The sequence below is a fragment of the Polypterus senegalus genome, chromosome 9 (genome assembly GCF_016835505.1).
Source record: "Polypterus senegalus isolate Bchr_013 chromosome 9, ASM1683550v1, whole genome shotgun sequence".
NCBI classification, from domain to species: Eukaryota; Metazoa; Chordata; class Cladistia; order Polypteriformes; family Polypteridae; genus Polypterus; species Polypterus senegalus.
In genome coordinates, this window is record NC_053162.1 from 170,702,922 (window position 1) to 170,715,362 (window position 12,441).

The 12,441-nt window shown below is 40.6% G+C and overlaps 1 protein-coding gene across 6 annotated transcripts in view; it reads left to right on the forward strand.

The window, feature by feature from the left end:
- Nucleotides 1-12,441, forward strand: part of grik4 (glutamate receptor, ionotropic, kainate 4) — a 599,305-nt gene that overhangs the window by 568,792 nt on the left and 18,072 nt on the right. For 5 of the 6 annotated variants that reach the window (XM_039764198.1, XM_039764201.1, XM_039764200.1 and 2 more), the window contains one exon: nt 8,820-8,927. The exons of the other annotated variant lie outside the window; for it this stretch is intronic. In XM_039764198.1, coding sequence (XP_039620132.1) covers nt 8,820-8,927 — 108 coding nt within the window. The remainder of the gene's footprint in view (nt 1-8,819; nt 8,928-12,441) is intronic. 6 annotated transcript variants of the gene reach the window in all.

The window sequence follows — 12,441 nt, forward strand, 5'->3', positions numbered from 1 at the left end:
CTGCAATTAGTTATTCATCCCCATATACACACACCACAATAATATACAAAACAGTCAGTTTTCATTCTTAGGTCTTAATAATTTGCATTTACAATGTTTTGGAACAAAGGAAGGCATGAAACAAACTGGAGGCAATTTAGTCATGGAGCCAAAACTCGTGAGAGTGGTGGGTCTACAAACGTAAAGGGCTGGAACCTAGGAATAGAAATGCTTCAAGAAATTATAGAAGTGCATAGTCAAAGGGGAGCAGTCCAGACATTAATCAAAATGGATACAAGAAACTTGAGAAGGTGCAGTTTAGAGAAAACCAAAAGAAGAATGCTAGATATTAAAGTGTAATAAAACCAAGAAACTCTTTGACAGGAGTGCAGAGAATGGAAAGGACTAAAGATAAAAATATGTAGGGATAGAGTCTATTGGAAAACAGTGAGAGGGATTGTGACGATGCGGGTTCTGGCTCCACGCTCCCATCTCTGTTTGGGAGCCCTTCAACCCGTCACCGTCGATAATGTCACCGAGTGAGCTAGTCAGTGAAGGCAATAACAATCGAGCAAGGGGATTGTACAAAAAGTGCAGAAGTGCTTTTATTTAAAAGACAATCAAAACAAACACAAAGTGTCCATAAAGTGCAGTGCTTCAAAAATTAAATAAATAATCCATAAAAAGGAACGTGGAGGTAAAATCAATAAATAGAAAAAACAATCCTGAAAACCAAAGGTTAAAATGTTTCTTTGGAAGCAGTCTTTTAAAATCAACAACAACAAGCCCAGTGCTTCTGCTGTGCTAGCGTCTCACCTGCTTATCCCGCTTGGGCTTAGCAGGAGGCGATACTCTCTCTGCAGCTGCTCTTTTTTCCATTACACATTCAAACGAGACTGGAGACCTCCCAATCCCTGGCTTCGGTCTGGCACTCATCCCAGTCCCCGAGACCAACGGCCAGGTCGCTCACGTTGGGGACTCCACCACCAAGCCTCCCGACTTCCGCTGCCTTTCCGGCCTTCTGCGGCTCGTCACCATCCCCTGGTCACTCCCGCTACATGATTGCTCAGCGGGAGCGCCTTCTACTTCAACTCCTGGGTGTAGGCCTAACACCCAGGTTTCCATGTAGCTGCCCACGAGCGCTCGTTCACTCGCTCACCCACACGCTACGTGTGTGTCTCTCTCTGTCTCTCTCTCGCACCGTCCTGCTTCCTCGTTCGCTCCCAGTAACCTCTGTCCTCTTTCCTTCTCTTTTCTTTCGTTCTTTTTCTTCCCCCTAACCAACTCGCTCTTCTTTTTTATAATGCGAGGGGCCATAGCAGCTGTAGCATATTAGCCACAGGAGCAATCACGGATGTGGGCAGTTCTTCACCTGTGCACTCGGTGAAAAACGCCCACACCACAGATCGCCCCGCGGCTTGCTACAACCACTACGCCCCCTCACGAAACCGCAAGCGTGGTGATCATTTATTTAAATGGCCTTTGCTCAGCGAGCTGTGGACCCGCTATACCACAGGGATCTGACTGAGCCTAAACTGTAAAGGGAAGAGCCTAGAGAATTGCAAAAGAGAGGAATACAGAAAATACCGGCCCCAACTTTAATGGGGATAGGTCTAGAAGAAAAGAATGGGAATCATCTGTAGACTGAAGTGAAAAGGAGGTTATTGAACACAAATGGGAGAAGTATGAAAAGAATAGAGTCAGAATTTTCAGAGGATGTGATATTAGAAAAAAAAAAAGTTAGGATTCTGCATATTAAAGTGTAATGGGACCAAAAATCTCCCAGACGAGTGTAGAAACTAAACTGAAATAGAAGATGGAGTAGATGGAGTCTAGAGGAAAGCAATGGGGAAAATTTGCAGACTAAAGAAGTCAAAAACCTGAGGAGCAAAGATCTACAAAAAAAAAGGAGATGGGTTTAATGACTTTAGGCAGAAGTGTCTAAAGCAGAACTAAAAAGAAAATGACACCAAAACTTGAGGGGCAGGATTATTGAAATTAAAGAGTAATGGAACCAAGAAACTTTGGAACTGGAGTGTAGACTGTATAGTAAAACAAAGGAAAGGTTCTGTCGACCAAAAAGGAATGGAGCCTAAACTTTGAAAGGGAAGAGTATAGAGAAAATAATAGGAGCAAACCAAACTAAAGAAAAAACAGTCTAGATAAAACCACAGGGAGAAGTATTAAGACTCATGAAGAATGGAATCAAACATTTGATGAAAAGGAGTCTCGAAAATAGTGGTTAGGTGATTGGAGCCTGAAAGAATTTATACCTAAAGAGGATGCTGCAGAGGAAAAGAAAGTCGGTGCTTTAATGGAGTACATTTAGTTCCAGATGAAGAAAGTGTTCTATGAATTAAAAAAAGATTCTTTGAGATGAGGTTGGGACATTAAAGGAAGAACTGGGGAAGATGAAAAAGTGGTCTGTAGAAAGTAGGGAGATATAGTATGGAGTCAGCAAAGGTACCCTAACAGTAGTGAGAGCCAGAGCCCCCTAGGTTCAGATAGAATAGTGCTGGGCTGAAACATCACAGAGAGGTGTGCTTGGTAGATATCAGAACTGGGCTGCTGCTTGCTTGGAACTGGTGCTGGTGGAGTGCTATAGCTGCCTCCTCATTTGTCTAATCTTTGCATTTTGCTTCATGCAATTCTCTGTTTGTTTTTCAGCCTGTGTTATGTGTAAGAATGAGAGCCCAGCAAACAAAGCATAATGAACACAATTAGGCACCACAGCTGCCTGATAAAAATTGCATGCGATCCTCGGTGAAGAGGGTCTGCTTGACGCTAAACTTGCCGTTTGTGGCCTCTTCTGAAACGATGCTGATAATGAAGAAAATCATGTCGCTCCCAGAGCTGGAGTGTAATTACTGGAATTACATCATTACGTTTTAGAGGATTAAATGCGCGCCACAAGCCTTAATTCATTAAGCTACATTATCCATAGATTTAATAAGTTCCACCTCAAGCCATTTCCAGTGAAGCCCAGTTTACCACTGGTCACTTTAAACCCAGCTCACAAAAGGCCGTAGGAAAGGTTTAGCATGAGGAATTGTACGATCTTCTTTCAAATGAAAAAGCAATTAGTAGACTTACAGATCATGTGTGCCCAGATGGTCTGCATTTCTGAGGCCTGAATTCTCCGGGAATTGGTTTTAAAGACTAAGCTAAATAGTTTTTAGCATTTCAGGAGTCTAAAGTTATGGGTCAGATTGTCTTGAAAATTGACATCTTGTTGTTCTTGAAAACCTGATCTAGTGGATGTTAAAGGCTTTGCAAGTCCAAACAACTTGGACCTAGAAAGCTCTGCTGGTATTTTAAGTCTAGGTCTAAGTTATTTGCTACTGTAACTAATAAGTCCCTACCAGATATTGAGAACAGGGGGTTTTGTGTTCTGGGGATTTTGAAAGCTGGGTCAAACATGTACTGTACAACATGATCTGGGTTTCCCTAGAACAGGGGTCAAAGTGCACAGAAGGTGCTAATAAATTGGTGTTTGAGACCTCCAAGCAGAGCAAGCAAGTTAAATAATGCCACCTGATGCATGGCACAATTATGCTGTAACTCACATCAAAAAGTATTCAGACCCCTACGCTTTTTCACATTAAATGTTGTGGTAGTCTTGTACTAAAAGCATTTGTTTTAACCTCATCAGGCAACATTCAGTATCCTGGAATTGCAGAGGTGTGACCAGAACATCATGTGTGGGTGGGCATTTGGCTTGTCTGTGGGGGCAAAAAATATCCATCCATCCATCCCCATTTTTATAGGGGGGTCAAATAATAATAACAACATAGTTTTATATAACATATAAAAGCAAAAATTGTGGCATAAATCATAACCTATTGTTCAATAAAATTAACAGAGGCAATGGAACTTGTATTATTATTTTTTGTGAACAAAATTTAGAACTACATCTACAAGGTAAATATCAATAAAGTCAAATGTATACAACATATGAGAACAAGAACAGAAACGTGGCTCATTGTAGTCATTAGGGAGGCTATAGGATATCAGTTTTCAGTGTTTAACCTGGATACTATCTACAGGACCAGTCTGCAGTTACTCTTGGCAAATTCTGAAATCAATTCATTCATTTCGATTTTCTGTGATGTTTTTCTCATGTGCCAGAATGACTAAATTTATTTTTCTTGAATGCAGCATTGTTAGGCGGAGTGGAGTGAGAATGAGGTTCAAAGTAGAGAAAGAGCTTTCACATGCAGCTGAAGACACACCAATGATGAGTGCTGTGGCGTATAGTGAATGCAACATAGGGAAAGCCTCTTTGCACTGCTGAATGCATTTGCATGCTTCAGAGAGATTAGCATCAGCTGCCAGTTTATTGATCAACATTGCTTTTGCCACAGCAATTTCATTTTGCAAGTTCATGCTGTTTTTCTCTGTGCCTGCAAGTGCCTGAAGTGGTTTCAGGAGAGAAAGATCAAGAAATAATTCTGATTTTGGCAGGAGAAGCAATGTGGCCCTCAATAATTCAACATTTCTCTGTGAGGATCTTGTCTCCATTTCCACAATAGCTCTATCAAGAATGCTGAACATAGCCCTTTTAAAAGCCTGATTAGGAACAATTTGTTCATCAGAGTCACCATGCCCAAGCGTAGACGCGACAATACTATCATCAAGCTGTGAATTAACTTTCCGTTTCCTTTTGAGCGAATTGGTAGGCCTACTTTCACACTGAGAGAAATGATCCTCCCAGAATGAGTCGCATCTCATCTCCGTCAGTGTGGCCAGTGACACTGTCACCACCTCCCCAGCCATACACAAGTCCACTGCATGTGCCTGTAGAATTGCATTGGCTCGTTTTAGCACACCAAGCACATGAAGGAGGAATTTTCCTGTATTGAAGAAATTCTGTTTTTTTTAATTGGGTCAGAAGACCACATGCCTCTATGCAAATGTCAAAAGGGGCAGTGCCAGCCTCTGCTACTTCTGAGAGAAGCCTATTTATAGCTTCCTCATTGTTGACAATGGACTTTGTGACATCATAATGACTGGTCCATCGTATTTCTAGAAGTCTTGTCAGTGTGGGTGTATTGTATGTGTGTGAAACATAATGTCTGTGACAAAATGTGTTCAATGAATTTGACCAATCAAAGAACTTCTTACCCAGAGGTTCTGATTCCATTGCATGTATCACTGTAAATGGAGCTGGTGGTTGTAGCAGTGTACATATGGAATGTACTTGTAACAAAGCCTGGAAACCACCCTTTGCCTCAGACATCATGACAGAAGCACCATCAAACACTGACACTAAATTGTCTGGGCTGTAACCTAGCCAGAGAATTTGGTTACAAATATATTCAGCATCAAGCTGATTCAGTTGAATTAAGCCAATCAGGTGTTCTTCAGGGATGGAGTTCTGGACAAATTTAATCACTACAGACAAATTCTCAGTGTTACAGTGATCCCTGGCACCATCACTTTTAATGCAAAGTCCAGGAGAGTCAGCTTTTTCATATTTGGTCCTGATATCTTTTACCACCATTTTGGCAAGAGTCTCAATTATTTCATTTTGAATTACATTGGATGAGTATTTTGCGTTGTCTGGGATGTATTTTACAATTTCTGCAAGTTTGGCATCTTTATCGATTGTGTAATCAAAGAACTTAAGGAAAAGTCCGTCCTCCCCACCTTCGTGATTGTGACCACCCAGAGCCAGTTCATTGACTGCGAGGAACTGAACGGCCTCCCCAATGCTTTTCACATAATATCTATTCTTTTTTATCTGGGTTGAACCCAGTAGTTGAACTACGATTTCACCCGTCTCTGCCCGGCGCCGATACTCTTGCCATGCAGACATGGCTCCGACGTGCGGGATAGGCTACTAGACGCGTGTTTGTGGAAGCCGCCACCGTCTTTTTCTAGAGCTTTTTTCCAATTAGTGTAGCCGTGTTTGGTGAATACAGTATCGCCTCGCGGTCCGAATTGGAAACACTAAATTTGCGGCAGGCAAAGCGAAAGCTGGCATCACGGACAACAGGATATTCAAGCCATGGTACAGACTGATGCTAGCTTGCACTAAAACATCTGAGTGTCTTTCCGAATGTGCGCTTGGGATAATTAATTAAAATTGGCTGGGATGGGCTATCCATATTTAAGTCAGGCAGTCCGGGCTGTATATTTTGTTGAAGGCAGAGGTTTGGAGTACCCGACATGGGCGCAGAGCTGGAGGATTGTGTAGGCTTATCTACATCTTTTGGAGTGTCAGTTACCGACGTGGGTGCGCTGTGCTGCGTGTCTGCTTTTTAATAAGCCACCTATGCATAGCCTTTGGTGTTACCAACCAGAAAATAAAAGAAGAATGGAACTTATACGCTATTTTAATTAAAGAATGCGGTCAACAGGTTCAAAACGTGCTACAAAATGTGCGGCAAAGTGAACTGTGAGCAGCACGGTGACTGTCTAATCGGAAAGCAACTCAGTTTTGAAAATCAAATGTTATTCTTCTTCAGAGTTTTCACTGAACAGACAGAGCATTTCGCAGGGTGGGCACGGCTTGTTTCTGGGTGGGCAGTGTCCACCCCAGCCCCCGTGGTCACGCCTCCGCTGGAATAGGAAAGATAATGCCAGCCAAATAGAATAGGATGCACCTGAGCCAAATTTCAAGTGTCATATTAGCAAAGGATCTGTGTCAATGGGAAATTTCAGTTTTTATTTTTGACTAATTTCAGAAAAAAAAATCTAAAGCCCTGTTTTTGATTTTTATTCTGAAGTACAATTTAAACGATTTTATTATAAGCAACATAACATAACAAAATGCATTAAGCATTAAGGGATCTGAATACTTTAAGTCACTGTATATCCTTACTAGGCATGAGTTGATACATTTAATCCACATACTATTGTAATATAACGTTCATAATACAATACCTATCTGGTAAATTACATTCTTGGAACAATGGGCAAAATAATAAACAAATAATATATTTTTGGAAAAAATGTGGAAAACAAAAATAAAAAGATTGTCTTAAAATCAATAAAACATTCAAAATAAGCAGAAACAATTATACAAATGTATAAAATATCTTCACTACCTCTTTTTGACCCAAACAAATAATTTTTATTAAGTTTTGTGAGTGAACTTGAACAGAAAACAAAACTTGTTTGTTTTGGTCATTCCCACACACTTCTCTAAATACCTTCGCAGTTTCAAACTGTCCTCAAAACTAAAAGATGCCTGACCTTTCTAACTAAACACATACATTACAAATTTGAGGTGTTTACCGGACATTGTTTCTGTGACTGAAACCTTAATAACATTCCAGAAATATAAAAAAAATACATAATGACAATCACTTCATAATCAATGCGATTTTTCAAAAATCGGGAAAATGAGATGCTTGCAGTGCAAAGAAGTGGTGCACATTGCAGTTCTGAAATATTTGAAACTTTAAAACAAAATATTTCTTACAATTTTTAAAGGCTGTACTTAAATTAGGTATGTTTGAAGCTCTTATGATTGATATTAAACTCTAACTCTTTGTAATAATATCTTGTAATGTAATAAAAAAAAGTTCTCTTGTATGAAAATACCTCCAGGACTAAATTAGCACATGGGACAGTTGCCTTATTGCCTCACCCGACACACGCTGTCTTCCCAAGACTTTTAAACACTTTCTCAAGGACATGCTGTTGGCCTTAAAGTCAAAAAACTGAGAATTGGGAGCTTGGGTATGCTTCAGAGAGTCATGAAGAATATGCCAAGGACATTTGGAGAATTCCATGAGAGCAGGTGACTGTGAAATAAATTTAACGGTTTAAAAGCCTTGAGAACATTAGAATCATCCTAACGAAACTTGCCAGTCCTCTCCAACTTTATTCTTCCAAAATAACATCAAATCTAGTTTTGAAGGTCCCTAAAGTTCTTGTGTCTGCCACACTACCTGGTAACTTTCTCCATGTGTTTATGGTTCGCTGTGTGAAGAAAAACTCCCTTATGTTTGTGTGAAATTTACCCATAACAAGTTTCCAACTGTATCCCTGTGTTTTTGCTGTATGGTAATAGTCTTGATTCTCTGCACAAATTCCCTTCATAATTTAAAACATTTTGATCACGTGGCCTCTTAATCTTCTTTTGCTTACATTTTTAATCTTTTTTACATTTTTAATCTTTCCTCATAACTCCCTGTAGATATGGATTCAGCCTAGTCACTTTTCACTGGACTTTTTCTAGTTCTAGTCTTTTTTGTGGCCTGCAGCCAGTATTCCAGCACTAGTGCATTATGAAGCTTCAGCATAACCTCCTTCAACCTGTACTCTAGACATTGTGCTATATAACCTCACGTTCTGTTCTCCCATTGTGTATTCAATCGTGCCATTTTTATTTCTACATGTAATACTTTACATTTACTTAGATTAATTTTCATCTGTCACAAAACTGCCCAAGCCTATGTGCTATTCAAGTCAACGAATTCTAGATGATCTGCCAGTCCACCTAGTTCAGTATCAACAGAGAATTTTGAATTTTTAAGCTCTAGGTCCTGTTCAGGTTCCATGTACCTTGGTATTCTAAATATCTAGGGACTTACTGCCCTGAATAGATATGAGCACTGGGATCTGGGTGAGAGCAGGGGCCTTGGAAGAGTTGACTAAACAGATCATGCGTGTCCTGGAAATCCACGATACTCAGCCCAGAACGCTCTGGGTAATTTGAGTGTCCAGCAGTCTGAAGGCTTGTTGCCAAATGTTTTTGTTCTCGGTGCCCAACTGTTTGTTTAAAAGTGCCCTCTTCTCAATGCAATGCAGTGTATAACCAGTATTTCCAGTACAGAAATGGCCAGTGTCATGCCTTTTCTCTTGTCTTTGTTTCCTAATTATCACAGATTGGGCAGTGGCATTCAGAAGAAGGTCTAGCAATGGATGCAAAACTACAGTCTTTAAATGCGTCGGACACCTTATTCAACACCACTCTGCACATCACAACCATACTGGTGAGTGAAGATATTAGCCTGTGGTCACCCTTTCTGTTTGCCTGTATCTCAAACTCTTTGAAAATCCAGATGTGACTTTCAATGAAGGGACACAGTAAGGATTGAGACCTAGCATTTTATAAGCATTATTACTAATGAACAAAAGAAGAGAGTTTAATAACACTTGAGGACCTCTCCTTTGACATGTAGTAGTTTATGCATCAATATTGGGCATTTCTTTTCAGTGAAAAAATGTACTACAGTCACTTCTTGTATTCTACTGCTGTCCAGCAAACAACAGCCAGACATCCATTGATGTCCTTTATAGGCACTGTGACTATTTGATAGGCAGTTAACTGTTTTACACAACTATATTTCCAGAGGACTATTTTCCTTTACATCTTGTGCTACCACCAAGTTAACCTTATCATTTTAATAGTTTAGTTCTCTATGTCCTGAAGTATTTTCACACATATGCTTGCTTGAAACTCTTACTCTCAGTTCCACACTCCCAATAAAAAGTCCCTTCCCTCTACTTTACTGGTAATACACGTCCTACGTCATCATTTCCATTAAGAAATATTGGTAGCATACACCTTTCCCTGGTCATTTAGGGAGCACATCAGTTGAGGACTAAAACTCCAGATATCTACGTGGAGTCAGAAATTGAGGTATCCAGATGTAGTCAGAACCCCACATAAAATGGTGGTGTCAAAACTCTGTGTTACCAGTGAACGAGGTTCATCCCACAAACCCACTGCAATCAACAAGATACAGAAAACACTTAACTCCAGAGGACACTCTAACCCCACAATTATTAGCAAGTGAGAATTGTCTTTTATCATTTCCATCAACATTTTCACAAGGAGTATATCCATCCATCCATCCATTTTGAACATTATAGGTAAGATTCTCCCTGCATCCTAAGATCGACACAATTCATACCATACACAGTATATGACAAGGGTGCTCCCTGGTGGCATACAGCTAACATTACATCTTTCCTTAGTCCGGCTGAGGGCCTACTGAGATTAATGAAAAACAACTGAGGACAGGCCTCTGGGTGGCACTTCGCACTATGCACGTTGCACGTTTCTGTTATTGACATACACACACACACATGCTGAAATATACCCAGAGTCTTTCCTGTAATGTCTGCAGGAATCAACATTCCATTTGCAGTGCTCTTAACATTGACTGTGACTGAATGAAGCAACATTTTCTTCTTCAAATTATGCCTGAGGCCTTCATCTCAATAATACACACAAAGACACTGCTGCCTTTCTCTTTGGGGCCCTCACTTGTAGCAGCTCATACAAGCTAGCCAATTAAAATGCAAGTGTTCAGCTTACAGAGGTACTTTGTTCTGCGCCCTGGCACACAAGTCCATCCTCTGAATTCTACTGCTCTTCCCTGATGTTCCTTTATTCACAGATTCATTCTGCACAAGCTTTACATCAAACAAGAGTTCCGATTTGTCTTACACACCAACTTGAGCATCAAAAGGTAAATGGGACTCACAACTTCATACTAACAGGACTGGCCGAGTAAAGCAAAAGGACCCTGAACTGTTCAAACAGACAAGTCCAAACAATTTCATATGAAGTGGGAAATCATGTGCTTATCTTGTTTTAGTGGCAGCTACTGTAGCCAGTGGTCATGCAAAATGCACTGTACTTTCATATGTTGTACATGGAGGTGCAGGACTGTACAGAAACCCAGCTGTGTTACTACTCTGTGCTAGTTGAGCATCCTTTGCTCATTCATCTGCTAAGTGCTATAAGCAGGTTCAAATACACTTTTTGTAGAATAAACATGAGATGATCAGCATATTCAATACATGTGGAGAGAACAAGTCACCAAAAAGCAGAATACAAGCAGTTCTCATAATTGATTGAATAATAATAGAAAAAAGATGGGTACAGAGCTGGAATGTGAATAGAGGTCTACTCTAACTTACAGTGGTAGGAAAAAATATATGAATTCTTTGGAATTACCAGATTTTTTTTTTTTTTTTGCATTAATTGGTCATAAAATGGGATCTCATCTTTATCTAAATCACAAGTATAGAGAAACATAATATGTTTACAATAGTAACAAACATCAAACATTCACAGTGTTTGTGGAAAAAGTAAGTAAACCCTTGAATTTCACAACTGCTCGAACCTCCTTTTGCAGAAGTGACCTCACAACATTCAGGAGAAATTTTTGGACCATTCTTCATTAAAGAACAGCTCAGCCATATTCTTGGAATGATTGGTGTGAAAATCTCTCTTGAGGTCATTCCACAGCACTTGTAATGGATTATGGTCTCGTCTGTGACTGGGCCACTCCAGAAAGTTATTTTCTTTTGTTGAAGTCATTTTGATGTAGATTTAATTTAATTTTTGTTTAGGGTCATTTTCCTACTGCATCACCCAACTTCTGCCGAGCTTCAACTGGAAGACAGGAACCCTGACACTATCAGGATGGGAATATATTAATAGTCATGGGGATTCGTCCTCCCCTTGATGATGGCAAGCTCTCCAGGCTGAGTCAGTAAAGCAGCCCCAAATAATGATGTTCCCTCCACCATAATTCACTGTTGGATGTTTTCACGTTTAGTATGCTGTATCGTTTTTATGCCATATATACTGCTGCATATTCTTTGTGAACAATTCAGCCTTAGTTACATCACTCCACAAAACATTATTCCAATGGACCTGTGGAGTGTCAGGATGGTCTTTGGTAAACTTAAGCTGCACAGCAATGTTTTTTTTTTCCAGGAGCAGTGGCCTCCACCTTGGTGTCCTTCCATGGGTGCCATGCCTGTTCGGTATTTTGTACATGGTAGACTTATGAACAGAGATGTTAGCCAGTCGGAAGGCACAACAAGTAGCCCACTTCCAGCGAGAGCAGCCACAGTAATAAATCATCTCTATTTGAAACATTTAGTTTGTCAAGCTTTGGGCTAATGAGTATCTAAACTCTTTAAAATTACTTTGTAACCTTTTACAGTTTTATGTAAATCAAAAATTCTTTATTGAGGCCCATTTCTTTTCACAAGATGCTTTTTGTGAAAATCCTAATTCAAGATGTTCAAATCTTTTTTATATGTCAGAGTATTTCTAAACCACACCTCCAAATTCCTTTCATTAGTTGAACTCCATCCATCCATCCATCCTCTTTCGCTTATCCGAGGTCGGGTCGCGGGGGCAGCAGCTTGAGCAGAGAGGCCCAGACTTCCCTCTCCCCGGCCACTTCTTCCAGCTCTTCTGGGGGAATCCCGAGGCGTTCCCAGGCCAGCCGAGAGACATAGTCCCTCCAGCGCTTCCTGGGTCTTCCCCGGGGCCTCCTCCCAGTTGGACGTGCCAGGAACACCTCACCAGAGAGGCGTCCAGGAGGCATCCTGATCAGATGCCCAAGCCACCTAATCTGACTCCTCTCGATGCGGAGAAGCAGCGGCTCTACTCTGAGCCCTCCCGGATGACTGAGCTTCTCACCCTATCTTTAAGGGAGAGCCCAGACACCCTGCAGAGCTGAACTCCAGATTTGC